This window comes from Tiliqua scincoides, chromosome 3, assembly GCF_035046505.1.
Source record: "Tiliqua scincoides isolate rTilSci1 chromosome 3, rTilSci1.hap2, whole genome shotgun sequence".
In the NCBI taxonomy this organism is placed as follows: domain Eukaryota; kingdom Metazoa; phylum Chordata; class Lepidosauria; order Squamata; family Scincidae; genus Tiliqua; species Tiliqua scincoides.
This window is the reverse complement of record NC_089823.1, coordinates 174,564,118-174,591,916: the sequence shown is the minus strand read 5'-3', so window position 1 is coordinate 174,591,916 and position 27,799 is coordinate 174,564,118. Positions and strand designations below refer to the sequence as shown.

Sequence of the window (27,799 nt, the reverse complement as noted above, 5' to 3'; positions counted from 1 at the left end):
GGAGAGCACCAGGATGAGGTCTCTTGTTATCTGGTGTGCTCCCTGGGGCATTTGGTGGGCCGCTGTGAGATACAGGAAGCTGGACTAGATGGGCCTATGGCCTGATCCAGTGGGGCTGTTCTTATGTTCTTATGTTCTTATGTTGGTCCTTTGCTCTCAGATGGATCTTCTTAACATTGCCCTTTTTTGTGTGTTTTTGTTGTTGCTATCCCCATGAGACATTCTTTCCTATGAGTCATGTACCACTATAAAGAAATTATTGTTTGGCTCAAAGCTGAACACCCATCCCTGGAATCAACCTCCCCCTCCCTCCCTCTTTCTCTTCTTTTGCTTTTTGTTTTGCTTTTTTTAAAACCAAGAGATAGGAAATGAGCTGAAGTCAGGGGTGACTCATTATTTACAAGTTTGGCTGGAGAAAAGCTAGTGGCATGAAAAGCTAGCAGAAAATGAGCAAGTTCCAATACACACATGTGCAAACTGAGATGATGCAAGAGTGGAACCACACTGGCTCACGTTTCAAATAATTTGCAACATATTTTAACACCCAACTCAGTTCTGCATTATACATTGCAAATGGAGTTTGCTTTTGCAAGTGCCTTACAGTGTAATCCTATGCATAATTGCTTAGAAGTAAGTCTTAGGCTGCAATCCTATCCACACTTATCTGGGAGGAAGCCACCTTGATTATAATGGGACTTACTGTTGAGTAGACATGCATAGGATTGGGCTCTTATGTTCAGTGGGCCTTACTTCCAAGAAAGCAGGCATAGACTTGCAGCCATAATTGATCAACTATTAACCCTAGCAAGCACCTAATCTTACTTAACCCTCCCATTTTCAGTTTATTGTGTGTTAATTTGTCTTTGTCATTTACACATTTGTATTTCTTTAATGTAACATGATTTTTTGTAACATATGTGCCATGCAAGACCTCTGGAAATGGAAAAGAAACACACTGGGTTTGTTTATTAAGTCATATGCAGGGATGCACATATGCCGTACTTCTCCAGTATTTTAATTCCACTGATAAATACCCAGTATAATAAGACCACATTATGGCAAACAAAATGAAATATGATGAATAGGAATTACACCAACAGAGAGTTCTAACAGGAAGGATTCTAGCTCCTCAGTCCAAAATACATCATCTGAAAACAAGTATTGCTAATTTCAATATTTTTTGTGATGACCATGATTGAACACAGAGTTACATCGCATGCCCATTCATTTTGATAGCTTCAGGGTCATGTTAGGTGTGCATGTAGCAAGGCCTAGTGGGGTTGGTTGCTTTTAAAATAGTGACTGGTAAAGGGGGTGGGTTCAAAAAGAACAGAACCATGGTAGATGGGTTGGGAACTTTCAGACTTTACCCATATTATGGTTTTGCTCCCAGTTGCACCCCCCATGTATTATTTGAAACAGAAAAGGCTGTAATTCTATAAATGTTTTCCTATAAATGTTCTGAGCACAATTTAAGACTACAAAAATAGTCTGGCAAAGAATGTAGAATCATGTCAAAGGGAGTGGACATGCATCATTCAAGAGATAATCAAAGGCAAAACAGAAGCACAAAACTAAGGCCCAAATCCTAACCCACTTTCTAGCACTGGCATAGCTGTGCCAATGAGACGTGTCCTGCATCCTGCAACTGGGGGGCACTCACAGAGGCCTCCTCAAGGTAAGAGAATGTTTTTTTTCCTTTCCTAGGAGCTGCACTGCCCTTATGTCGGTGCTGGAAAGTGGGTTAGGATTGCGCCCTTAATGACATTGTTTAGGAGCTACATGGGATGCTTGTAGGGTACCTTTGTGCTAGTTTATAACATCTCCTAACACAATTCACCAAAGTAATTGCAGGAGTTTTTCTGCATTGCAAACTGTGTCAAGTTTGCAATTATTGGCTTATATCCAAATAACCACATGACCAATTCCAAAAGCCCATGGGAGTTTGGGGCTTTTATTTCTCAAACAGACAGGATGAAAGCCAATAAGATGAATCTCAGTCCTGGCCCAGGTGAAGCATCTACCAACAAGTACCTACATGGAGGTACTTGTTAGCAGGTGGTTCACCTGTACCGGGAGATGGTGTTTGATCTGTTGTGGATGCAGTTGCCTTCCCCCAATGGACCAGGTACATAGTTCAAAGGGGTGCTAAGGATGGATTTATCCCTATCCTTGGTGAACTAAGTAGCTTCTGTGACATAAAGTGCCTTATATCAGCTAAGGCTTTTCATGGTCAGAGGTAGCCAGACCACAATTGTTCATGTTCTTCTAATGTCCTATGTGAATTACAACAATGTGTGGTACCTGGAACTGCTGCTAAAGATGGTTCAGAAACTTTGCTAACAGCCCAATCCTATTAGGCTGTTCCACCAGCACAACACATATTCTGCTGCTGCAAAGCAGCCATAAAGCTAACTTTGGCAGCACTAGTTGCTGGAGTGCCAGTGAGGCAGGTAAGGTGGCATGGGAGGCAGGAAGATGAGGGGGTGAAATGGGGTGGGGGCAGAATGGGGAAGTGATGGGGTGAGAGATGGGTGGATGGGGTCTGTGAGGGGGTTAGGATTCAGCAGGTGCTGCTGCCGCCAAACATGTGGCTAGTACCAGACCAGGGAAGACAGGTGAGCAGCCAGCAGAGGTGAAGCTATTGTCTTATTGACCATGTGCATTGACCATGTGCATTGATTTCATTTTGATCCCAAATTAAGGTGCAGGCATTAACCTTTACAGACCAAAACAGCTCAGGATTAGGATATCTGAGGGACTACCATCTCCCACATCACCTACCTAGCTATTTTGATCGTCCTCAGATGTCTTTCTTTGGGCCTCTCCGCACTCCCATGTTCAGGAGGGTTGTGACCCTTGATAGGGGTAATGCAATGCTAGTGCCCCAGCTCTGGAATGCTCTCCTCAGAGAGTCTTACCTGGCACCAAGCCTGATGTCCTTTTGGTATCGGGTGAAGGCCATTTTATATATATAAACTATATATATATATATAAACTAAAACAGTTAGAAAAATATGCAGGCAATGGTGCTATCAGGCAAATGCCTCCCTGAGATTATAATGTGAATTTCACTGTGTGTTTAAAAAGAGTTGAGTTCCTTGTGAGAACTGCCCAGAAAAGAGCTTTTTTCTATGCAGAGTCACTGGGAAGTGATCTATTGTTAAATACAGAGGAAACCCACTTTTTGTCTTTTGAAGTGTACTACAGCAGCAGACCGCCGATTTGTCTCTGACCTTTCAGAGATGTGGTATGTCTTGATTCTCAAAGAGCTTGCTTCCGGTTGAAATGCATGTAGAAAGTATTCGAAGCATCTGAATACAGTGGGACTGAAGCTGCAAATGAACTCCCTTCCAAAAGTGGGGCAGGGACATAATTTCATTCAGAACTTCCTTTATGAAGTGCTGCATTTTTAGGCATTGAGCTGATGTTGTGGTTCCTCTGTTAAGGAAAGTCCATGGAAGAATATTAGTGATAGGGCAGTAATCTACAGGAAAAATCCATAACAGCAGTGAGCAGAAAATGTTAATGAATGCAATAGTGTTTTCTTCCAAAACTATTTTTTTGGGAGGATATGGCTCCCCTTACTGGTTTTAGAAGGATTATTATATTTTCTGTTTGCTAATGAAGAGTTTTATCCCAATTGCATTGGGTTGTAACTAATGTCTTCAATTGATTTGTCTCCTGTGCTTTCGGAGTCTGCTTGGGGGAATGCAGCTTCCATTGTTTTGCCCCATGCCTCATGGCAAAGTACTTTTGGAAGAGAAGAGTGACATTTGTGATATGACATGGTGGTGGACGTTAGTTGTTCAAAGGCAAAATGGAAACATCTCACAAATTTAGCACAAGGTGGTGAAAAGAGTGAGGCAGGGCAGTTTAGGCAGCTCCCCCATTTTCAGAAAAAAATGATCCATCAAGAACTTCCGGTTCAGCTCTGTGCAATTCACTTCCTTGAATGTAAGCAGCTTTCTGGTTCCCAACTTTAGTTTCTTAATTCAGGATCAGGGAAGGGCAAAGACCTCCTGACAACTGAGGCAGTACATCAATGCTGATCCTCTTTATGTAGTGATGTGCCAGCTTCTGTTCCTTCCATCACTGGATTGGAAAAGGAGATAGGAGTGTGAAGACAAAGAGGAAGTGTGTCATTGAGGAGAATGGAGGGCTAGACCTCCACACTTTTCTATTTCTTTTTTCTATTTCTATTTTCTTACTCCAGTTCAGGGAGTAAGAGGAGAAGGAGCATAAGTTAGGTGGGCAATCCCTGCCAATCTGCTGCCTGTGGTGACAACCCCACTTGGCCCCATGGATGGGCTGGCCCTGTACAAAATTTTTCATTCAGGGTCTTGTGAAAGTTGTTTTGCTGAGTTTTTCATGTGTTCTTATCCTCCATGGCAGGAAAAATATCAAAATTGTCTTATGGACATGCGGATGGATTGTTTATAGCTATTGGGAAGGGGCTGTTGCTCAACAGTAGAGCACCTGCTCTGCATGCAGAAGGTCCTTGATACAAGCCTTGGCTTGTCCACATTGGGTGCAGAAAGACCACTGAGTGGAGCCTTAGAAAGTCACTGCCAGTCAGTGTCAAGAATACTGAGCTGGACAGACCAATGGTCGGGCTCTATATAAAGCACTTTCCTCTGTTCCGATTAATGCTAGACACTTCCAAAAACAAGGCAGTCTAGACCTGTCTGTGCAAAGCAATACAAAGTAGAGCAGAAAATTGCTTGAGAAACAAAGCAGACATCTTCCACCTCTAGTATTGATCTTGGCTTGTTCCCCTGCTCTGCAATTTGGAAAATGTGGATTTGTTTATCAAATAGTACCGAAGTACGCTGCTATGATCTGTGAGCCCTTGACAGTTTAGTCTACCAGCTCTGTGCTGCTGGCATCTCCCTCCTTGGGGAAGAATTGGCCTTAAGTGCCTGTTTCTTATTAATCATTATATAACTGAAATGGTTAGTTAGATATTACCTACCATTAGTAATCCAATGGCAGGATCAACCTTTGAAACACCTTGTGCAGAATCTGTCTGAGTGCTGTTAGTCAATTAATCTTGCCAGGTTTTATGCCACTCTCACACCAAAGACTGAACCAATGAGAGAAACTTATTGTAGAATTACCTGGTTAAATGGACACACACACACATGCATGTCTGGAAAGAGCAAACACTAATCAGCTAGACCCTCCAGTTCTTCCAATGATTAAATTAGTCTGTGATATCTAAAGAGTGGGGAGGAGATATGGAAAGGCAATATAGCTGGCGCAGGTCTGAACAGATCCAGTAGTGTGGTGAGGCCTTCCCCCAGAGCAAGGAAACAATAGTCCTTTATCTTGAAGATGCCTTCGCAGCCCAAAACTCCCCTGCCGGATGCAGCACATGCCTTACTGGCACTGTTGCATTGCTGCATGGGTATTGGGTAGGATTGGACTGTTCGTACTAGTAGTAATTGTGAATAAAGGCCGCTGGCTGTGTCGTCAAAAACAATATGAAAAACACAGGTAGAATCTCCCATTTGAGGATTGCACACAATTCTGTTTCTCTGCAGTAAAACATTTAGAATCAATTTCGGCTTCTCAATAATTTACAGGAATGTCACATGACAATTTACATGCTCTTGCAATGTTGTCGTCCCCCTTTGATTGCAAGAGTAGCAAGTGGATCAAATTGGTAGCAAGTTGGCAAGCATGGACAGGAAATACTGCTGGGGTTAAGTAAAGTTTTCTGTTCCATTGTTTTCTTTTTAGCTTACCCAAGATATGCGCCTTCCTGGAAAGGGAAGTAGGACAGCAATACGTAGCAATATTCCAGTCGCTTCGTTTACATGGCATCACTTCAAGTAAGTTAATGTTTTGTTTCAAAGCAAAAACATCTGATTGAGTTTTCAGTTTGGGACTGATTGAGTCCCAAATGCTGTGAGTGCAAAAATCTAAATGTGTATGTAAACAGATGGGCTTGCGCATGCCTTTTCTGGCTTCAAGCCTGCATCTCTGTGCAGTGGGCTCTCAGCACCTTGGCCTGCCTGCCTGCTGCTGCGGCTCCCCTTGTGGCTCACTTCAGTGCCTCCCCTGGCAAAAGGGTTCCTTCCAACTGGTGTGCTCTTTTACAGGTACAGTACTCAGAACCTAGTCCTCAGATGCATTTCCCCTCTGTTTTAAACTGTAGTGTCTTAGGGCATCTTCCTATGGTTGCTGGCACTGGCTATTGCCATATTACTAATTGCTGGAGGCTGCAGAAGGCCACTCATTGGTCCCACATCTGCTCCTAACCCCTGCTTAGTTCACCCTGGTGACGCTTCTCTGGCTACTAGCATTGGGGCTGGATAAGATGTGTTGAGTGGCTCTTTACACATTGGGCCGACATCAAGCCGATGTCAGACTGACATCAGACTGCTGTCCCATGATTGTGTCAGGGCTTCCATGGACACTGATGGTGTTACTGAGAGAGCATTGCCCAAAGGAAGTTTCTTGGGCTCTTGAAGCTGCACTGGCATGGATCCCCTTACAGGGAATATAGCTTAGGATATGACAGATGTGACACTGACGTTGGGCTGACACAGCAGCGGTGTTGGCACAACTTTGGCATGGGATTGCGCTATGAGTTGTATAGTGTATAAGAGTGCAGATGATGAATTTTTATAAGAATTTTGGATGAGTTCCTTGTGAGTCTCTCTTAAATTAAAAAAATTCAACTTTTTATATCTAGAAATACACAAATCTAGATTTCATAGATAACAGGACATCACAGATATGCTGTTCATCCTGCCAGGTGTTTTTGCAACCCCAAAGATTTAGTCTCACAACAGTGGCCCATGTCTTACGTTAATTTGAGCTAATCACACAAAGTGGAGGAACTGGATTCAAGTTTGTGCTTTTGCTGCTGAAGAATCACACTGTATTGGTTTATAGAAAAGAGCACGTCTCTGCTGAAAGCTCAGGGCTGGCTTTGTGTGATGCCACTGCAAACTATTGTGGTTAATAGAAGGCAAGTCACACAGGCTTGCTATCAAAAGCTATTGTGTGAGGACATAACGTAGTGGACAAAGTGAGCCAATTAAAAGGGGTTGTTTGTTTTTTTCCTTTTTGATGTGGTTTCTTTTAGCAGGCTTGTGACATAAGCTTCCATTCTTCTTTCCACTTCCCCCATTACTAAAGGTACACAGCAGTGCCTTTCATGCAGCTGGGGTGTACAGCATTAGTCATAGTAATAATAAGTTGTAGAAATACCAGAAAGCTTTTCAGGATAAGGTCAGGCAACATTTCTGTCTTTCCTTGTCCCAGTTCAGACAACATTGCATTAAGCAACAGTCAACACTCAAGCTGCTATGCAGAGGAATCTCTGAGGAACAGAAAGTTCAAAGAGACAGGGAGAGAAGAATCTGGGGCTTGAAGTTTCAGGGGGAGAAAGGTGTGTGCCATCCTATGGGACTTGTTTGCTTAAGAACTACCAGAATTCATCCTCCTGGCATTTTCTTTGCCAAAAAAGAAAAGAAAAGCAAAAAAAGAAAGAAATGAAAAGAAAGCAAGAGGAAGCAACAGGCTTAGACAGTAGAAAGGAGGGACGAGGACCATAATAGTCTGGATCACTGAGATCTCAGGCTTAACTGGAGTCATTGGTGGTGATAGGATTCACACCTTCTGAAAGATTTGCAAGTAAATGTGTGATGTCTGTCATAAAAGAACTGACCCTAGATTCCCAGGACATGGGACTGTGTCCAAAGGGCATGGGTCACTTGTGTGTAAGGAACATGCATAATGGGCTGCTGCCATGTCAGTCTAGAAATACCAAACAGTCAGTCAGAAATGCGAAGAACTTAAACACAGAGCAAAAAGAAGCTAATGGATGTACATTTTCCAATTATTCAAAACAGAGATGGCCTCTCATGCAAATTACAGATTTGTATTGGGCTCAGAGAAATGATGCTTGAGCATGGGCCCTGTTCAAGCATGGAGAAGAATAACTGCTTGTCTATTTCGGGGCAATGGTGCCCAACCTGACCAACTTCTGACACCACTCCTGCCGCTATCAAGATGACTCAAAAGGAAGGATTTGTGCATTTTTAACAAAAGAAAACATTTGCTTGGGTAGAATTTTAAACAGAAGCAGGAAACGCATTAGGTGGAGAGCATAAAGGAGAATGAACTGGGAGGAGTGAAGTGACTCAGTGAATGGCATTATAGTTAGGCAAGGGACAGTACTAGGGAGACAGCAGGGGCAGGACTGGTTTGGACAGTACGCCAGCCAGCTTGGTGTCACCACGTGAGTGGTTGTGCAAGTCTCTCTCCACCCTAATATGTTGCCCCACCCGTGATACTCCTCTTGTGATGACAATGGGCTGGTCAAGGTATCTTGTGATGACAATGGGCTCACTCTAGGTAGGGTCTATTTTTTTGTTGGTGTTCCCTTACATAAAACAACTTTCTGAAAGAAGATACTGTAACTACAACCGTCTCCCTACTGTGGTCCTTTCCTGCTTGCAAAATGGGTTGTGTATTTTGTTGTTATTGTTGTTTACAGGGACAATTTAAAATATATTTATTGATTTAAAATCCACAAGTCTAACCCATGAAGCATACTAAAACAATACAAAATTAATATATAACAACAAAGTGGATTAATAGAAAGTCACAGCTCTAAATCTAGTAAATAGCAATTCATTATTATTTAAAAAAAGAAACAACCCTCTGGAAGATCTTTGTAGCTCAGCACCTGCAAGCCAACAAGTAACAAATGTGGTAAACATCCCTCAACAGGGAGTTCCACAAAATATGATAATCTCCAATCCTAAATTCTCTACTGTTTGTTCCCACCTCATTCTACTGCAAGTGATCAGCCAGAGACAGAGAGAGATGACCACATACAAATGCACTTTGATCTACAACTCAAGGTGAATTAGCAAGTATGACTCAGTAGGGTGTGAACTTGGCCCATTTAATAATAGCTGAAGCAGCCATGATTTCATGTGTCCTTTCCTCTGTAGCAACAGTCTACAGAAGGGACAAATCTGCACGTGCAAAAGAGAAATGAGACATCTGATGGAGGAACATTCCACCTTTGGCCCTCTATCTGAATGCTGACCTGAATGCTCAATGCATAAAGCATCTTCACTCTTCCAGGACAGAGATAGCCTTGTCACTACTATCCATGCCCTGGTGCCCTTCCAGTTTAGACTACTGGAGTCCATTGAAGATGGGGCAGCATTTGTAGACTACTTAGAAACATCTGCAGCCGCTGGACTTTTGACCAAGAGTGAACGCTGGCACCTTGGCACCAAAGCTCAAGTGTCTTTCCTTGCTTACAGTCCATTTTCAAGCAGAAGTCAAAGGCTGCATAATTTAGGACCTGGATATTTGAAGGACTGTCTTCTCCAACCTCTATCTGCCAATGCCCCTCCTTCTGCATCTGAGGCCTTGCTCAGAGGAGGGGAGAAGAAAGAATGCTCTGGAGATATCATGACCCTTGTGTGATAACTCATGAGGCCAACAGTTCTTCTGATTGGTCAGGCCAGCAGATAACCAACTGAGGCTGGAGCTCAGGACAGGAGCTCAAGGAGCTCAGGACAGTGGACAAGATTATTCCTCTCCCATTTTGTCCACACAATAACCCTGTGTGGTAGGTTGGGCTGAGAGATGTCGATGAGCCCCATAATTGGGGGAAGATTAGAATCTAGATCTCAGCACTAGAAATCATCTACTCTAGCCTCTCACACTGTATTGTTGTGCTACGTCTAGCAACATATGCCAATCCTGTTCTGGGAAGCAAGGGTTACAGTTAGGCTCCTTTCTCTTCACCGGCCTTATGATTTTTACGTAGCAAAGTAGCTAGAGTGCTAGTGAAGCACAGTGGCTAAGGGACTGATCTGCAAATCAGAACTTCACCAGTTTGCCTCTGCCATAAACTCCCTAGGTGGCTCTAGGCAGGCTGCTCCCTCTCAGCCTCAGGGCCCCAGCTGAAATAAGACTAAGGCTGCAATCCTGACCTCACTTTCCTGAGAGTAAGTCCCATTGAACACAATAGGACTTACTTCTGAGTAGACCTGGTTTAGGACTGCACCCTTATGCACCTTGTAGGGTTGTTGTCAGGTCAACATCAAGGTAATACAGGTGAAGGGCTTTGCACACCCCACAAATGCCACGTATTCTTATGCGTTAGTTTCTGATGTTTCTTCACAAGTTGTGACCTTATAAAATCCCAGCTCGTAGCTCTGTTTCTCCTCTTTGCATAATTGCTGAAAAACCATTTTGGCAGGCTCTTCCTATTTTTCATCTCATGGCTACAAAGCACGTGTAAGTTCATTGTGAATTGTATTTGCAGGTGCAATGAAATTGGATTGTTTTTCTTTCTTGATTAACCAAAATGTAGTCATTTAGCTTCTTCTATCTCCCCACTCTCTATTCCCAAAGGTAAGCATCTGGAGGAACTATGGGAGATTAACTTCCTGCCTCTGCCATGGCTGACGAGGATCTTGTCTGATCACTACCATGCAGTGAGTTGGTATGCTTACTATAATAAGCAAATTGAGGTATTTTGGTTCATTTGACACTTTAAAATGACTCTCTAAATCAGCCATTTTCAACCACTGTGCAGTGGCATAGAGGTTCACACTGTGGTACGAGTGGTTCACACATGTGTCACAGGAATTTGGGGGAAGGTCATTTATTAGTACGGCCAGTGGCGGATGTGAGTCCCACACTGGCAGCATGCTGTGCCTTGTCAGTTGTCAAAAACCTGATGGTGTGCCTTGACGATTTCAGTGCCTTGTCAGTGTGCTGTGAGATGAAGGGTGCAATCCTATCTTGCGCTGGAACAGGCAAGCCAGGAGGCTTGCGCTGTATCCAGTGTGAGATAGGGCACCACAGTGGCTCAGCTGAAGGTAAGGAGAAACTCTTCACTTTATCCCTGGGTAAGCCACTGCAGTCCCTATGGGTCTCCTCACACTTGTGCCACCTCCTGAGGTGGCACAAGTTCAAGGAGAGTGGAGCAGCTTGAAGCCACTCTTTGCTCCTCAGAGAACAGGGCTAGGATCTAGCATAACAGCTGGATCCCAGCCCCAGCCCCACCTCCCGTTCCCCGCCTGCCTGTTCACGGGACCTCCCTCCTCCCACCCTGGACCACCACCCTCCTGCCTCCCCCCACCCTCCACAGAATCTTGTGAAGGCTGGATTCAGCCTTGGCAGGCTGGTACGCCTCTGCAGGCTGGCCCAGCCGACTCACGAGGAGGCGCAAACGTGCCATAAGGCACGTTTGCGAACTTTCTGGTCCAGTGAAAGACACTTGCACCAGTCCAAGGGCAAGACAGGGTTGCACCCAAAAACGGTTGAAAATTGCTGCTCGAAATGATACTCTTTTGGGATCCACCTAGCTTTACAAGACTTAAAAGAAAGTTTCTTCTTAGCAGGAGCTGCTCAAGCCTCTGTTTTTTTTTCTTTATACTATGGTGGGAAGGCTGCCTTCTGGAGCATTTGTAGTGCTCCACAGTCATGAGATTAGGACCACTCTGGTGGCCTTGGGTTCCCCTTCACCTGGCCTTTGACAGGAGAATAAGTATGTTTGCCTACCCATAAGTAAACATGCATGTGCTGCTCTGTTTCACTTTCCGTAGGGCTCAGTACATTTTCCTTGTCAGTTTGGATGGGGGGAAACTTCTTTCTGGTGTGTTTTTGAGGGCCTGCATTCACTAGATCAGAACCATTTTGGTTGCATTGTGTTCCTCTTGGCCTGTCCTTCAAAATTGACTCAGGCCCAAACCCTAACCCAATTTGGGTTCATAAATGACCTGGAGACAGGGGTGAGCTTTGAGGTGGCAAAGTTTGCAGACAACACCAAACTTTTCCGAGTGGTAAAGACCAGACGTGATTGTGAGGAGCTCCAGAAGGATCTCTCCAAATTGGCAGAATGGGCAGCAAAATGACAGATGCGTTTCATTGTAATTAAGTGTAAGGTCGTGCACATTGGAGCAAAAAATCAAAGCTTCACATATAGGCTAATGGGTTCTGAGCTGTCTGTGACAGATCAGGAGAGAGATCTTGGGGTGGTGGTGGACAGGTCGATGAAAGTGTCGACCCAATGTGCAGTGGCAGTAAAGAAGGCCAATTCTATGCTTGGGATCATTAGAAAAGGTATTGAGAACAAAACAGCTAATATTATAATGCCGTTGTATAAATCTATGGTAAGGCCACACCTGGAGTATTGTGTCCAGTTCTGGTCGCCACATCTCAAAAAGGACATAGTGGAAATGGAAAAGGTGCAAAAGAGAGTGACTAAGATGATTACGGGGCTGGGGCACCTTCCTTATGAGGAAAGGCTATGGCGTTTGGGTCTCCTCAGCCTAGAAAAGAGATGCCTGAGGGGGGACATGACTGAGACATACAAAGTTATGCACGGGAAGGATAAAGTGGATAGAGAGATGCTCTTTACACTCTCACATAACACCAGAACCAGGGGACATCCACTAAAATTGAGTGTTGGGAGAGTCAGAACAGACAAAAGAAAAGATTTCTTTACTCGGCGTGTGGTTGGTCTGTGGAACTCCTTGCCACAGGATGTGGTGACGGCATCTGGCCTGGACACCTTTAAAAAGGGATTGGACAAGTTTCTGGAGGAAAAGTCCATTATGGGTTACAAGCCATGACGTGTATGTGCAACCTCCTGATTTTAGAAATGGGTTATGTCAGAATGCCAGATGCAAGGGAGGGCACCAGGATGCAGGTCTCTTGTTATCAGGTGTGCTCCCTGGGGCATTTGGTGGGCCGCTGTGAGATACAGGAAGCTGGACTAGATGGACCTATGGCCTGATCCAGTGGGGCTGTTCTTATGTTCTTAATTTCCAGCACTAACATAGCTGTGCCAATAGGACGCATGCTGCATCCTGCAGCTGGGGGTACTCACAAAGGCCTCCTCAAAATAAGGGAATGTTTACCTTGGAGCTGCATTGCGCTTATGTTCATGCTGGAAAGTGGGTTAGGATTGTGCCTTAACTCACGGTCACCTACTTACCAGTAAACATACTAGTATGGCTCAGTTTCACTTTCCATAGGGCTTAATTCCTTTTTCCTTGTCAGCTATCAGCTTGTCAGTTTCACGGTTGCAAGCTACTTGTGGGTCCCGACCCACAGATTGGGAACACTGGACTAGGACAAACAACCCAGCTGACTAGAGGGCAAGGAATAGATTAAAGCACCTGAAAGACCAGGCTTTCCTGTTTCCTCTAACAAGAGTCTGCTGCTGTTTCTCTTGAAGACAATGTGGAAAGTTGTGTCTAAAATGGAGAGGTGAACATCTGCGCCAGCACATAAACTAAGAGAAAAGGTGTGGAAGAACCAGGTCTGACGATTATCTTACCAGTTGCTGGCAATGGCTCACCTCAGCAGCACTATATAGTCTCTTTGGATCTCCAGTGAAGGGGCATATTCTGAGCCAGGACCAAAGGAACAGGTCACGAGGAACCATTAACCTAATTTGAAATCTAGATCCTTGGGCATGCAAAGCAGGTGCTCTACCATTGAACTACTGCTCCATCCCTGAATGGGTTTGTGTTGTCTCTTCTGCTTTCTTGAAACTAATGCTTCAATGCTGAACTCTACATCCTGGAATATATTTCATCTTCCTTTTAGCTGGAGAATGGTGGAGACATGGCATTCCAGAGGGACTTTAACACGCAGGCAGTGAGATTTGGTTTGGTGCTTACACAGGTAGCTTAGCATTAAGACATGGAGAATTGCTAAATGTGAGTGAGTCCGGAAGGCAAAATAGTCAGCAACAGTTGAGCCACCTGATGATATTCAGTGTATTTTACCTCATAAAAAAATAAATGGAGCTACACTGAATTTTCACCCTGAAAATTAAGAGAGGACATGATTTGTTGGGGGTAGGGGGTCATAAATCCTCCTGCTTACTTTTTTGATATGCTCTTGATTGCCTGTTTTGTAGCTGTTTCTTTCCTGAGCATGCTACTTTGGTGTCGTTTACTTCAAAACATGAGCTACTTCCTGAGGTTATTCCAGACTGTCAGGGTTCACATTGTCAGTCTGATGATGTCTTGTCATCATGCAGCTAGTTAAACTTGACTACATGATTACATCCCAAAGTGAAATCACAGAATGTTCAATCCTTCTCTCCCTCACTCTGAATGGGATGAAGAGAAAATGCTTCATTTCTCATGCCCTGCAAGGGATGTATTTCATGGGGGTGAAGTTTGTCAGAAAACATGCTCCTCTGTTCAACTCAGTTTTGTAAATGAATAAGGGCCCGATCCTATCCTGCTTTTCAGAACCGGTGCAGCCACAATGCAGCCCAGAGGTAAGAGAACAAATGTTCCCATATCTTGAGGAAGCCTCTGTGACTGCCTCTCCACCACAGGATGCAGTGCTTGCCCCATTGGCACAGTACTGGAAAACTTGATAGGATTATCCCCTAAATCCTTTCTGGATGGGTCCCATATACAGTATGGGTATGGTTTGTGGGGACTGACAAGCTGCTTGCTAATACTCCTATTTACTATAAATATGCATCTGTTTCTTTGTCATCTTTAAGTAGTGGAAAATATCCCAACATATTTCAGAATCATTACACTACGGATAATGTTTTTGGAGGAGTTTGTAATCGTGAAAGCGTTTTAAAGTTAAAGCCTCTTAATTTTGGCTGCAGTTCAGCCAAAGTTATGCACTTTGAAGTGCCATAGATTTCAATAGCAGAGGCCAGTATAGGCTTCGCTTTACCATTGAAATGAATTGGCCTGCAAAACGCTTAACTTTGGCTGCGCTGCAGCCACCCTTTGTTTTTTCAAGAACGAAAATATCCTGAACTGTGTGAGAATATCTTCAAACAATTTGCTTTTATAGACTATTGGCACAGTATTAAAATGTTACTTGCAGAAACTCAAGGCCAAACTACAAATTGCGTTGAATGCATACTTGATGTTTTTTTTTTTAATGTATATAGTAGTACCGTAGGCCCAATCAAGATAGGATTACAGTATGTAGGGGGACAGGGGCTTTAACCCTTTATCCATAATGTGGTTATGATCCAAATCCCCCCCCATCCAATTCTCCCTACCTTACTTTTAAATCTTTCTGCAGGAGGAAAACTCTCAGTGGTGCCATCTGAGCATGTAGGGCCATGCTACATTTTTTGGCTTTTGGTAACTTTTTTTGTCTGTGCACTTTTTACACTTTCCAGAATCATGTTTATAGTGTTCCAGTACTTTGCTATGATTTCTGAAATTTGAAAAATAATTTTAAAATAATCTTTCCCCTGTATGGGGCAGGCAAAAGATGTATATGTTATTTCTTCCTGCAAAGAGAAGCCTTTATGAGATCTTTACTTGCATAATTTTGACACTAGCTGGGGTAAAAAGTTGTCTTTTTTAAAAAAAAAAAATTCTGGTTACTTCAGGAGCCAAGATACCATTCAGAAATCATTTCCATTTATGGATTCTTCTTTGAGATAAAAGCAATAAGACATGAAGCTTCAGCATACAGCTTTTACATGCAGGTAAGAAAATCATTCTTGTGATCCTTGTTTCATATTACACTGGTCGTCATCCAAACCCAAGGTAACCAGGTCTGGGTCCCATGAATTTGAGTTGGAGAATCACCGGTGTACTTTACTCCCTCCCCTGAAATCAATAGAACTGAGATTTGGCTAGTTTTGCTACTTGGTTTTATGTAATACTTGAAGTTAGAAGGAAAGATATGTGCTGTGAATATATCAAATTGTTTTCAGGCTGTAGAAAGAAGAATAAAAGATTGAGCTAGCCTGCACCCTGCAAATGATTAATTTCCACAAAGAAGATTATAGCATCTTTGGCTGCAAAAAGGAGAAAATTCTGGCAGCTGATTCATGGTGCAGCTGTATATTCTATGCCAGGGGTATTCTTATGCAGCTCCCGTTCATAACAATGGGGCTTCCATGGGACTACATCCTGAGAGGATTGTGCCCTTTGACTGGGATCATTCAGCATTAGAGCATACCTACATGTCTCTAATTTTGCAGATCAGGTGTGCTATTTTTGCTGTTCGGAATCAGGCAAGCCAGATATATGTGTAGTTTTACCTGCAGCCAGTTTACCTGCAGCCTCCCTCATGTCCTATTGCTCTGGCCACTGACACCAGTCCTTGGATTAATATATGAGATGTTCCTTCTGAACACCTGACTCTTTGGGTAGAAGAATTCTGCCCAGAAGTTTCTGCCAGTGTTGTCATGAAAGGTCTGCAGCCTCACCTCTGATGAGCTGAGCTGGTGGCACAGTAGGGAGCTGTGTAATATCCACGGCTCCTGGACAGAGCCCAATGGTAGATGATGCAAAGAATAATGTGCTGAAAAAGTAAGGTAGAGGAAGGGTTGTCCCTGTCCGAAGGTCAGCCCAAGCCCATCAGAAGGCCCACTTGACCAGGGCAACACCTAAATTCTCTGTACTAGTGGCAGTGGCACTTGCAAGCAGATAGGCAATGTGCCATCAAGGCTGGGCAAGCAGCATCATGGGTGTCCAGACCAGGGCCTTGTCTTAGAACTCCGAGCAACCTACTACTAGTCCTGTGAGAAGGATTAGGGAGAAGGGCTTCTGTGCTAGTTTTATCTTCCAGTCTCCCTACTCTTCTCATGCCTTTCCTATTTCCTTTTTCCTTACCCCACCAGTCCTTGCCCAACTAATCTCCCTTCCTCAAAAACCCAGATCTCAAAGATACAATAAACTGTGCAAATCAAATGATAGTAATCTACCCTGAGCACAGAAGTAATGCAAAGTTCTGAGTTGTTGATGTAGAAAAACAAACTGCACACGGGTGCTGATGAACAGTGAACTGAACACAGCTCAATGTCTTTTTCAGAGAGTCAGACATGCAGATCCAATTATCTCTTTTTTCACTGCCGAGCGCAGCCCTGTCAGCTTAAAGCAGGAGCGCGAAGTGAAGTATGAAATCAAAGCACAGTGCCAGATTGATGGGAAGTGGGCAGAGTTTACCACTGAGAGACTTACTCAAAAGTTTGGAGTTAAGAAACCTTCTTGCAAAAGCAAGGTAAGCAAAAGTGGAAATCTGGGATTGTTCCATTTACTTACTTCTGGTACACATAATGTATGGAAACTGAGAAACTGAGGTGTGGTTCATTAACCTCTTGGGCTGTACAAGGTGCAGTTTCTGGACATCTCAAGCGAGATACAGTACAGGTCCAGCCTATTTATACATGGATTTTTTATACACAAATTTGACTCAACATGAATGGCCACTGCAAATGAGAAGGAATGTGCTGATTCCTGGAGAAGGGGAAAAATGCATCCCTTTAAAATCAGTTTAAAAAACTGAACAGTCCTTTAACAATAGCTTCCTTAATGAAAGAGTGAAGGCAGCTGGCTGACAGCGGACCCCTCCCTTCCCCCTGAGCAAGAGAAAGAAAGGTGATCATTTTGCATTGGTGAAGGGAGGGGCTGAGTGAAGGGCCTTTCTTTCTAAGTGCTTGGAGGACAACTGATTGATGGGTTGTCTTCTTAATGACTCTTATCTTACATCACATAGGTCAGCAAGGCTGTTTTTAAATTACTGGAGCAAAGAAACTTTGTTTTTTAAATGGATTTGCTATAGTGCGTTTTTTGCCATCCACGTGAGTGCTTGGAACGGAGCCCACATAATAAGCTAATAATAATAATAATGAACTCATAATAATGAGGCTCAACCTGTATGTGCCTGTAGACTTGTTTGCATGATCAGTTGTCCAGGAAGACTGCAACAAAAAGAGCTAATCCATGCCCTAAGTTGTGTTTCAAAGGCAAATGAAAGAGAATGAGAAAAAATTTGAATTTTACATCTTTCCTGGCAAACTGGAGACTTAGAGCCAAACTATATGTAACTCTAAAAGTTTTACTGAATTTTTGCTCTAAAAAATAGTCACAGAGGAGCTGTGGAGCACATTCATGCTGGAACCATAGCATGGGGAAGTGATTTAATCCAAAACTACTATTTGCCCCAGAAGAGAAGCTGCCATTGGCACATCAGGTTCTTTCCTGGGGTGCACACAGTTGCTGGGGGGGATTTCCACCAGTACTGCAGCTCAGAGGGAAAAGGTACCATTCCCACTCATCCAGTCTGGATCAGAGACTCCTGTGGCTGCTGTTTTATAAATATAAATAAAAGCACAATATCACTTATAGCATCATATGTAGTTTGGCCCTTATACTCATGATTGCTTTGGTTATGATGCATCTATACATAATGCTATAAATAGGAATACTAGCAAAATGAACTGCATACATACAGTTCTTTGGTCTCCCACATTATGGTTAGTAGTTAGGAGTACTTGCCACATGTTGTGACATCATTGTGCTTTCCTGCCCCCACCAGCAGCAGCCACTCATGTGGCGAGGGTGGCATGTACATCAGGATAACTTCACGACATGTGATAAGCAATCATTCATTTTACAAGAGATAATTTAACACAGGGATGCCAAGCTTGTCTTCCATCTGTAGGGTCTATGGACTAAACTTTGGCTACCATGTGACTTTTCCATAATCTACCCTCAAAAGCCAGAGATATCTGAAACATTTTGAGGAGTGTTTTATTGATCAGACTGAATAAGAGAAAAATTGACAGCTGACTTAGGGCCCAATCCAATCCAACTTTCCAGCTCTGATGTAGTCACAATTCAGTCCTGTGATAAGGGAACACATGTTTCCATACCTTAAGACGGCCCCAGTGACTGCCCCTCCACCGCAGGATGTAGCGCACGCCCCATTGGCACAACTGCATCAGCAGTAAAAACTTGGATAGGATTGGGCCCTTAGAGCCCAATCCTGGGCTTAGCGTGCTGCTCACTGCCATCACACACTGTTGCAAACGTGCCATAAGGCACATTTGCAGGTCATACTACTAGGCGAGCACCAGTGGTAGCCCAATGCTGGTCGGCACTGGGTTACTGCCGGGCAGGCACCCAAACTCCACTGCTCAGCAGTTGCACAGACTGCCAAGCAGCAGAGAGGTAAGCGGGGGCATGGGGGGAGGCGGGGAGGAGGCATTCCAGAAAGGGGGAGGTGAGCAGAGGGCAGGGGGAGGCATGCCAGGGGGAGGGAGAGGGGAGGGAGGGAGGCAGGACCAGTGGAACTTTGCTCCACCAGATCCAAAGCCTCCGTATAGGGCTCGCCACCTTACACAGAGGCTCTTGATTCACCGCCCACCTTCGTAGCCCATTGTGGAGCTACTGCGCTTACCTGGGGAAAGGGGACGAAAGTCCCCTTCTCCCAAGGTACCGACGGCAGCTGCCCAAATCATGCAGGATGTGGTGGCAGCCATTCTCAATGTTGCCACAGCTATGCGCCCTGGGCAGTTCAGGATTGGGCTGTTAGGGCCCAATCCTATCCAACTTCTAAGCACCAGTTTAGCTGCAATAGAGCCCTGGGCTAAGGGAACAAATGTTCCCATACCTTGAGGCAGTGCTTTTTTTGTAAAAAAAATAGGTGCAGGAACTCACAACTTTTTATTTATTTATTTATTTATTTATTTATTTATTTTTAAACCATTTTTTATACACACACACACACACACACACACACACACACACACACACATCCATCCCGTGTGAGCTCCCTGATAGCAAAAGCACTCCTACCACAGCTGGAGTGAAACACCCCATTTTTTTTGGGTGGGGAGGTGCTCCATTGGGCTATAGGAAACTCTCTCCATTGGGCTATAGGAAAGCCTATACAGTAGTTAAAGTGTTCAGAACAAATATATAAGGTCTTGAGCCCAGCTGGTGGCCATCAGTGCCTCAAGTGTTAGTTCCAAACACTTTGAGCCTAAGAGCTCTGGTGGCTCAATGGCTAAACTGCAGGTCTGTGGAGCCAGAGGCTTGGGGTTCAAATCCCTATGAGGAGTAATTTTTTTAAGGTGGGAAGGTGCTCCATGGCTGCAAAATATAAAGGTTGGTTGCTAGTTGCCAAAAGGGAGGCCAGTTGAGGCTGCAAAACTCCTCAAAGTTCAGTCCCAGGCAGGCTCTTTTTTGACCTTTTTTTTTTTTTTTTAAGTTCCAGTTAGGACTTAACCCACAGTTAAGCTCCTAGAGTGAGCCCCCTGCTGGAGGCTGTGGGTTAAGTCCTACCTGGGACTTTTAAAAAAAAGTTCAAAAAAAGCCTGCCTGGGACTGAACTTTGAGGAGTTTTGCAGCCTCAACTGGCCCCCCTTTTGGCAACTAGCAACCAACCTTTATATTTTGCAGCCATGGAGCACCTTCCCACCTTTTATATATATATATATATATATAATTCCTTACTGGGATTTGAACCCCTAGCCTCTGGCTCCACAGACCTGTAGTTTAGCCATTGAGCCACCAGAGCTCTTAGGCTCAAAGTGTTTGGAACTCTTTACACTCTCTTTACACTCTCACATAATTCCAGAACCAGGGGACATCCACTAAAATTGAGTGTTGGGCGGGTTAGGACAGACAAAAGAAAATATTTCTTTACTCAGCGCGTGGTCGGTCTGTGGAACTCCTTGCCACAGGATGTGGTGCTGGCGTCTAGCCTAGACGCCTTTAAAAGGGGATTGGACGAGTTTCTGGAGGAAAAATCCATTATGGGGTACAAGCCATGATGTGTATGCGCAACCTCCTGATTTTAGGAATGGGTTAAGTCAGAATGCCAGATGTAGGGGAGGGCACCAGGATGAGGTCTCTTGTTATCTGGTGTGCTCCCTGGGGCATTTGGTGGGCTGCTGTGAGATACAGGAAGCTGGACTAGATGGGCCTATGGCCTGATCCAGTGGGGCTGTTCTTTTGTTCTTATGGCCACCAGCTGGGCTGAAGACCTTATATATTAGTTCTGAACACTTTAACAATAGGCTTTCCTATAGCCCAATGGAGAGAGTGCTGGGCTGTGGAGCACAAGGTTGTTGGTTCGAATCCCTCCCTAGCCAGCAGTGCGGAGCGGGGTGGTGCAGGCAGGGGAAAAAAGGTGGGGGCAAGGAGGAGGGAAAAAAGGGGGTGGGGCAGTGCAGGCAGGGGGGAAAAAAGGTGGGGTCAGAGAGGAGGGGAAAAAAAGGTGCCGGAACACCGTTCCGGTGCGTTCCATTACAAAAAAAGCCCTGCCTTAGGAGGCCTCCATGACTGCCTCCTCGTTACAGAATGCAGTGTACACTACTTTGGCATGGCTGCACCGGCACTGGAAAATTGAATAGGATTGGGCCCCTATTGGGCACTCTCTAGTTAGTTACATGCTACACTTTTTACAAAGCTGTCAATTTTATTTTTGACTCACTGGTCACATAGCTAGAAATCCATGCATTAACTCTTATCTCTTTCTGGGATGCAGGTCTTGAAAGTATTCATCCCATCCGTTCCTGTCTACGTGACCTATTATCTTCTTTTTCCATCGTCTTTGGGATAAAAGACAACAAACATTCTGCTCCTCACTTGAAGAGCTCATTTGGACACTGGACAAAAAGCTAGCAGAGTTAGCACCATATATTTAGGGGTTTGGACAGGTGACCACATTTTCAGTAACATTAAAATAAATTGCACCCTTTCCTCATGCTGGGTCAAATGGATCTTAATCTTATTTGCAATCTGCTTTCTTTTCCTTGTATAACACTGGAGATAGTTTTATATTTTCTTATTAAATCACAAATCTAGTTCTTACTTGTGAGCACATGATTGGTTCTCTTTTATACCGTGTGCATGGGAGTGAAGCTTCCCATTTTCCCAGCTCTGCTTCAACCACTTGTGCTGCAGTGGAGTTGCACAGTTGTGCTTGATTTGGAAGGCTGAATATAAAACAGAACATAAAGCATTGTGCATATTCTGCTGTGAACAAAACATAATACATTTCCAAATAATAAAAAGCCCCACTTTGCAACTGTTTGCCTGTTTGCAGCACCAGCAGGAAGGCCAGAGCAGGTAAGCTCTGTGCTGAACAGGGCAAGGGCAGGGAAATAGAGGGGTTGTAATGGGGCAGGGTTGGGTGGTAACAAGGGAGGGAGGTTGGTGGATCAGGCCCAGGAGGGACAAGGGATTGGCAGCACCAACCTGAGCCGTATCTTATCCCCCTTCCTGGGCCTGATCCATTGACATGGATGGGTCAACACATCCAAACTACGTTTGACGGACATATTGTCCTGATATTAAACCAATGTCAGACTTAGCATTGTCAACCTGTTTTGCAATCACTTTCATAGAACTGCATGCAGTTAGGAATTCTGCAGCTATCAACAAAGCACACGGGGGGGGGGAAACAAAATTTCTCTAAAGATTATTTTATGCAATCATTTCCTTTGGCAAGGAATGAAGAAACTGGATTAAAATCTCTTTGGGTAAGTGAAGAACAGGTCTCAATGAAATTCATAAATCTCAGTACTGCTAGGATTTTTACTGTGTCCTTTGTAGCTGAGTGTTGAATCTCCAGCCACAATCCTTTCTTTCTACAGCTGGTTTGTGGAATGGAGGAAAATAGCAAGAAATGGTTTTCGAAAACCTACGCAAAGCAGTGCCCCGAAGGGAATGCTGACATCCACCAGCGCTCCCATTTTGGCACGGTGGAGAAAGTGGCTGTGTTTTTCTCCTGGCATATCCTATATGGATGACAGACTTTCAGCAATCCTTGGTTTATGTGCCAACAAATGGAAACTCTATTTGCTTTACAGTGATTTCGGTCCATCCCTACTTCTAGTGCCTACAGTATCACTGTTTTCCAACCAAATTCGTATTAATATTCCAGGCCTCATAGTACTTAGTGAAGGCATCACATTATTTAGAGTAGCCATTTTCATGTGCCACTAATGGTCTTTAGGTGTGCCGTAGGAGTTTGGGGAAGGGTCATTTATTAATAAGACCATTGGGGAATGTGAGCCCCCCCCCCACCAACAGCATGGTGTATCTTGTTCATTGTCAAAAAAACAGATGGTGTGCCTTGACAATTTTAGTACCTTGTCAGTGTGCTGTGAGACAAAAAAGTTTGAAAATCACTGATTTAGAGTTTTAGAGTCCGAATGCAGGGAATCTATTTTACAGGTAAGTTGTTGAAGGTGCACCAAAGAAAATGATTTCCATTGATTTTAATAAAATGTCAGCACATTTTGTGCTGCTTATAACTTGTGTTTCCCATCCTATTGGCATGAAAATTTCTGCCATTCTTCTGCACCCTAAAGGCATACAATTTGAAAAACCTCATATAGAGCAATTTTTTTCATTTTATAAGCAATCAAAAAAGGTACACAACTAGCACAAGCTTTATGCCTATTCCAATTGTCTGCTGTCTCTAACTTCAGTGTTCCCTGTGGTATGACAATTTAAGCATTCCACAAACTCCTCCCATATCCTGCACACCCCTGTTGCTCTTAAAGTCATCTTTCACCTCCACCCCTAGTTTGCATGGGAATGGTGCAAACGTGTAAAGCAACATGTGACTACTACTGGTATGTCGATTCTGGCCCATAATTATTACTTTGCCATTTTTAAGTTGTCTGTTCCACGTTTCGGTAGAGTTCTTGTAGAACTGTATTGAAGCCCATTGTTAGGCGCATGTAACCAAAATTACGAATGCAGTACTGAGGAGACCCATAGCAGAGTGTGGAAAGTTTACATAGCTATACGGGGATTTAAATCCCCTTTTGCTTCTGAAGCCTCCCAATCCGTCCCCCCCCCCACTGGATACAGTGTGCCCATATTTGGTGTGGATACATTGTGGGGCGGGGGGGGGGAAGATAGGGTTGGGCTGTAAAGGACCAATACAGCCAACTCCAGATATTATTCTGCAGCTTGGTCACATCATTCAATTGTGCAACATAGCTAGATAGGAGTTTAGTTTTGTTTATAGATGGGGTTCCACAAAATGTGTAAAACTATGTCAGGCAGATGGGGGGGGGGGACCTTTAGTATTTTGTTCCACCATATTTTTGACCCTGATTTATTTTAAAAAAAAACAAACCCTTCAATTGAGAGCTAATGGATTTTTTTTCAACTAAAAATAGTTTAAAAAAAACAAACTAAAAATTGGGGCACAACATGGATCAAATTACATGAGGGCAAAGTGCTAGAGCCCCCTTATCCTCCAACCATGGTTTTTCTACATTTCATGCTCCCCCCTTACTATTTATAAACAAACTCAAACCTCTACCAGGTCACATTGCACAATAAGGCACACCACTGGCCCTTAGTTGGCAGAAGAATATAGCCTAGGAAGCATGTGGAGGTGGCTATACAGTTGTTTGGGCACTCTATCTTACACCTGCAATTTAAAAACAAATTGAAAAATATAAAATATATTTTAAAAATTTGACCAGAAGAAAAGAACTGAAAATAATCACCACAAGCCGAGATAACAAATTCGGCAAAAATCACCTGAGCTTACCCACTCAACTTGTCTTGTAAAATAATTAAAAAAAACACAAAACACATTCTAGAGCCAGAATCACAATTTGTACCTGCTGCTGACAGAAATAATAAAAGTACCCAAGGAGTGAAGCTGTGGGTGTTACAGGAAGTACAGGTCAATATGTCGGCGTGGGTGAATATAGGAAACATGATGTAATTGCTGGGGGATGTCAGAGATATTTCTGTATTTGTAAACAAAGAGTACAGAACCAATATCAGACTGCTACAAAAAGAGGTGGAAAAATACAGTCACGTGGAGATGTGAGAAAGCCCCGAGTATCTCTGCAAGAAATACTGTCATTGCCTGTATTACGTCCCACAGGGAAGCTGAGAAAATAATATGCATGTACAGTCAATGGAATATTAGGTTATTTTTTTGTACACATTTCATAAATAACCTAATATTCCATTGACTGTACATGCCTATTATTTGCATATAGCCAAAGTCTGTTTTTGGTGATTCTAATACTGGACTCTCAGATCAGGGGAGGTGTTACCATGGATGGGCTCCCTGACAGTTAGGATGAAATTAGACATGAAGCTCCTGGCCTCTTGTCCCTTTTTCAAACTGCACAGATGCTGTGATCTGTTTGTGGGATATGTGCTCTGGTTCCTTTCAGAGAACTTGCAGTGGGCATAGTCAATTATGCTAGGCTTCTAACTTGTGCCACCCTTGAGAGAAATGAAACACTGTGGTTCTGCTAAACTGGCTTTAAAGGATATGTTCAGGTGAAGAGAAACTTTTAATGGATGACTCATATATGTGAAAAAATCATCAGAGTTTTTATCAACTAATATCGCTTTAAACACAGTCCTTTTCTCATGCCCCTTTGTGAGGTCAGGTCATAGGAAGCTGCCTTTGAATCAGTCCATTGGTTCATCTTGGCTAGTACTGTCTGCACAGATGGACAGCAGCTCTGCAGGGGTTCAGACAAGAATTTTTCTCAACCCCGCCTGGAGTTGATAAGGATTGAACCTGAGCCCACATGCCATCAAGGCATGTGATAGCTCACTCAGCCACATCTTCAAGCCTCAAAGAAGAATGCCATGCACTTGCCTTCCCCCAAAACCTACACCTGCAGCTCTGCTGTTCTTTCTCCAGAAGCTCCCCTAGCTCATCCCCTGGTACAATAGTACAAGGAGAAATTACTAAAGTGGGAACCTGTGATGAAACTGCTACTACATGGATATACTCAATAGCAGAAGAGTGTACCATGCAGGAATAGTTAACCATTGCTCCCAAATCAAAGTTGCCTTTGCAATGTTTTGTGCTTATTTGGATGGGTGGCATCTCGTGTTGTTGGACCAAACTTTATTTAGTTCTACTTCTGCTATTTTGTGATATATTTTGTTATGTCTTCTAAGCCCCTTTGGGTGCAATACTAACCAACTTTCCAGTGCTGGCATAGCATTGCCAGTGGGGCATATGCTGCATCCTGCAGTTGGGGGGCAGTCTCAGAGCCCTCCTCAAGGTAAGGCAATGTTTGTTCCCTGACCTTGGAGTTGCATTGCCCTTACCTGCTGGAAAGTTGGTTAGGATTGCACCCTGTGTGTGTGTGTGTGTGTGTGAGTGACAGACAGACAGAGTCCTGGAAAGTAATTATAAATAATTTGCAAGTAAGTCTTGTGTAGTCAGCACCTTCTTGAAGGATGATACCTATCATTAGATTGGTTTCTGTGGGCAAGTGTAACCTTTTCAAAACTCCTGCTTTGTAAATTCCAATGTATTTTTTATATTTATCCAAAGAGCTCATGATGCATGCAGAGTTCCTTCTCTTATCCTCACAACAACCCTGAGAGATAGATTAGACTGAAAGATAGTGGCTGGCCCAAGGTCACCCAGTTAGCTTCATAGGAAAAGAGGGACTTGAACACATGTCTTTCTGATCCAAGTGCTCTCTAATCACCCCACCACAGTGCTGAAGAAAATAGTGCATTTGAAGTGCGCAGATATGTCAGCTGGGCATATAGATTGCCAAGGCTATGGGGATTAGGGAGTGAATATAGCCTAAAAACACAGCACCATTCTACACTGTAGTATGGTATACACTCCATTTCCTACACTGGGATCAAAATTACCAGGCAGCCTTGAGTTTCCATACAAAAGAAATTACACAGCTGTTTAGATCACTCTTGATAAGATCCTCCTAACAAGTAGTTGTCAACAATAGCAGATTGACCAGTTGAAGGTCACAAACTTTTGCAGCTAGCCAAGTTCATGTCTGTCTTCCCGCTTGCTCCAGTCTGAAGCTGCTTAATCCATACCCACTTTCCTTTTACTGTGTGAGATGACAAAAGGCAGAAGGCTCCTTTCTAGCATTTACAGATAGTTTTAGTATTTTCCCATAGGGATTTGGCTGTGCTATTGCAAAGAGGAGAGACAAACCTGAAAAAATGATTTACAGTGCAATGCTAAATGCGTAGGATTTTTTTTACTAAGCCTTTGCTCAGAAGTAAGCGTTCAGTGGGTCTTCTTTTCCTACAACTATGCTTAGGATTGCATGGTTCTTTCCATCATCTGTTACCAAAATAAAAGTGCTAAACTGATCTACTCATTGCTTCACAGCCCAGGTGAGTTACTTCTACCGCTTCATTTAATGAGAAAGGTAGGCGGCTGTTTGTACCCGTCAGTGTTTTTAGATGACATCTGCAACTTTCTAAGGTTATGACCTTAAATGACAAAAATATTTAGATGCACGTATGACTGCACTGTGCGTCTCATGTTCTTCGTGGTGTATGTTTTTTATGCTGACATATTTGCACAAGAAGAATGGGGTGCAGCTCTTTGTGTTACAGTACATGGTGAAAGAATGTCCTTTGCATAAACATTTCATTTACCTGTCAATCATGATCTAAAATAATGTATAGATTGCTTTTATATAGAAGATGGTTTATACTGTGACCAGAGCTACTAATAGAAGGTAGGACTAAGATAAGGTATGAATCCAGGGCTCTTAAGATCAAGGCCAGGGATTCAATGAGCCAAATGTGGCCCCCAAAAGCAATTTATCCGACCCCCATTATAATTGAGATCTCCCAGTATGATGATTGGGCTCTCTCACATTTTGAAAGTATGAACAAGTTTTGCACATTTTCTCTTCTGTCATTTGCAGCTAATGAGTTTCTATGTGAGAACAAAGTGCTTATTTCTGACCATCATCTGCTTAATGATGTTACCTCCTGCTTAATTATGTCTGTTCTGGCTCTCAGCAGGCACCATGGATGCTAACCAGCCCTCTGTTTGATGCCCCTGGTCTATAAGGCATTGGGGAGTGGGGTGGGGGGTTGAAACTGGAACCTCAAGCAGTCAGGCCCACATGCTGTACTCCCTGAGCCACCCAAGTAGCTATCAAGCAGATGTTGTTGTCATTGTCCTTGCTGCTGAGGAGGTACTGCTGCTCAGAAGGGCAGATAGAAAAGGGTACCTCGGGAGCCTCTAGGAGTTTGGATTGCCC

The 27,799-nt window shown here is 43.6% G+C and overlaps 1 protein-coding gene across 1 annotated transcript in view; it reads left to right on the top strand.

Moving 5' to 3' along the window:
- BTBD16 (BTB domain containing 16) overlaps nt 1–21,363 on the top strand; it is a 49,103-nt gene extending 27,740 nt beyond the window's left edge. Inside the window, exons 13-18 of the mRNA XM_066621449.1 lie at nt 5,746–5,837; nt 10,402–10,484; nt 13,612–13,689; nt 15,392–15,490; nt 16,825–17,013; nt 21,289–21,363. Of these exons, the coding sequence (XP_066477546.1) occupies nt 5,746–5,837; nt 10,402–10,484; nt 13,612–13,689; nt 15,392–15,490; nt 16,825–17,013; nt 21,289–21,363 (616 nt within the window). The remainder of the gene's footprint in view (nt 1–5,745; nt 5,838–10,401; nt 10,485–13,611; nt 13,690–15,391; nt 15,491–16,824; nt 17,014–21,288) is intronic.
- The last annotated feature ends 6,436 nt before the right edge of the window (nt 21,364–27,799 follow it).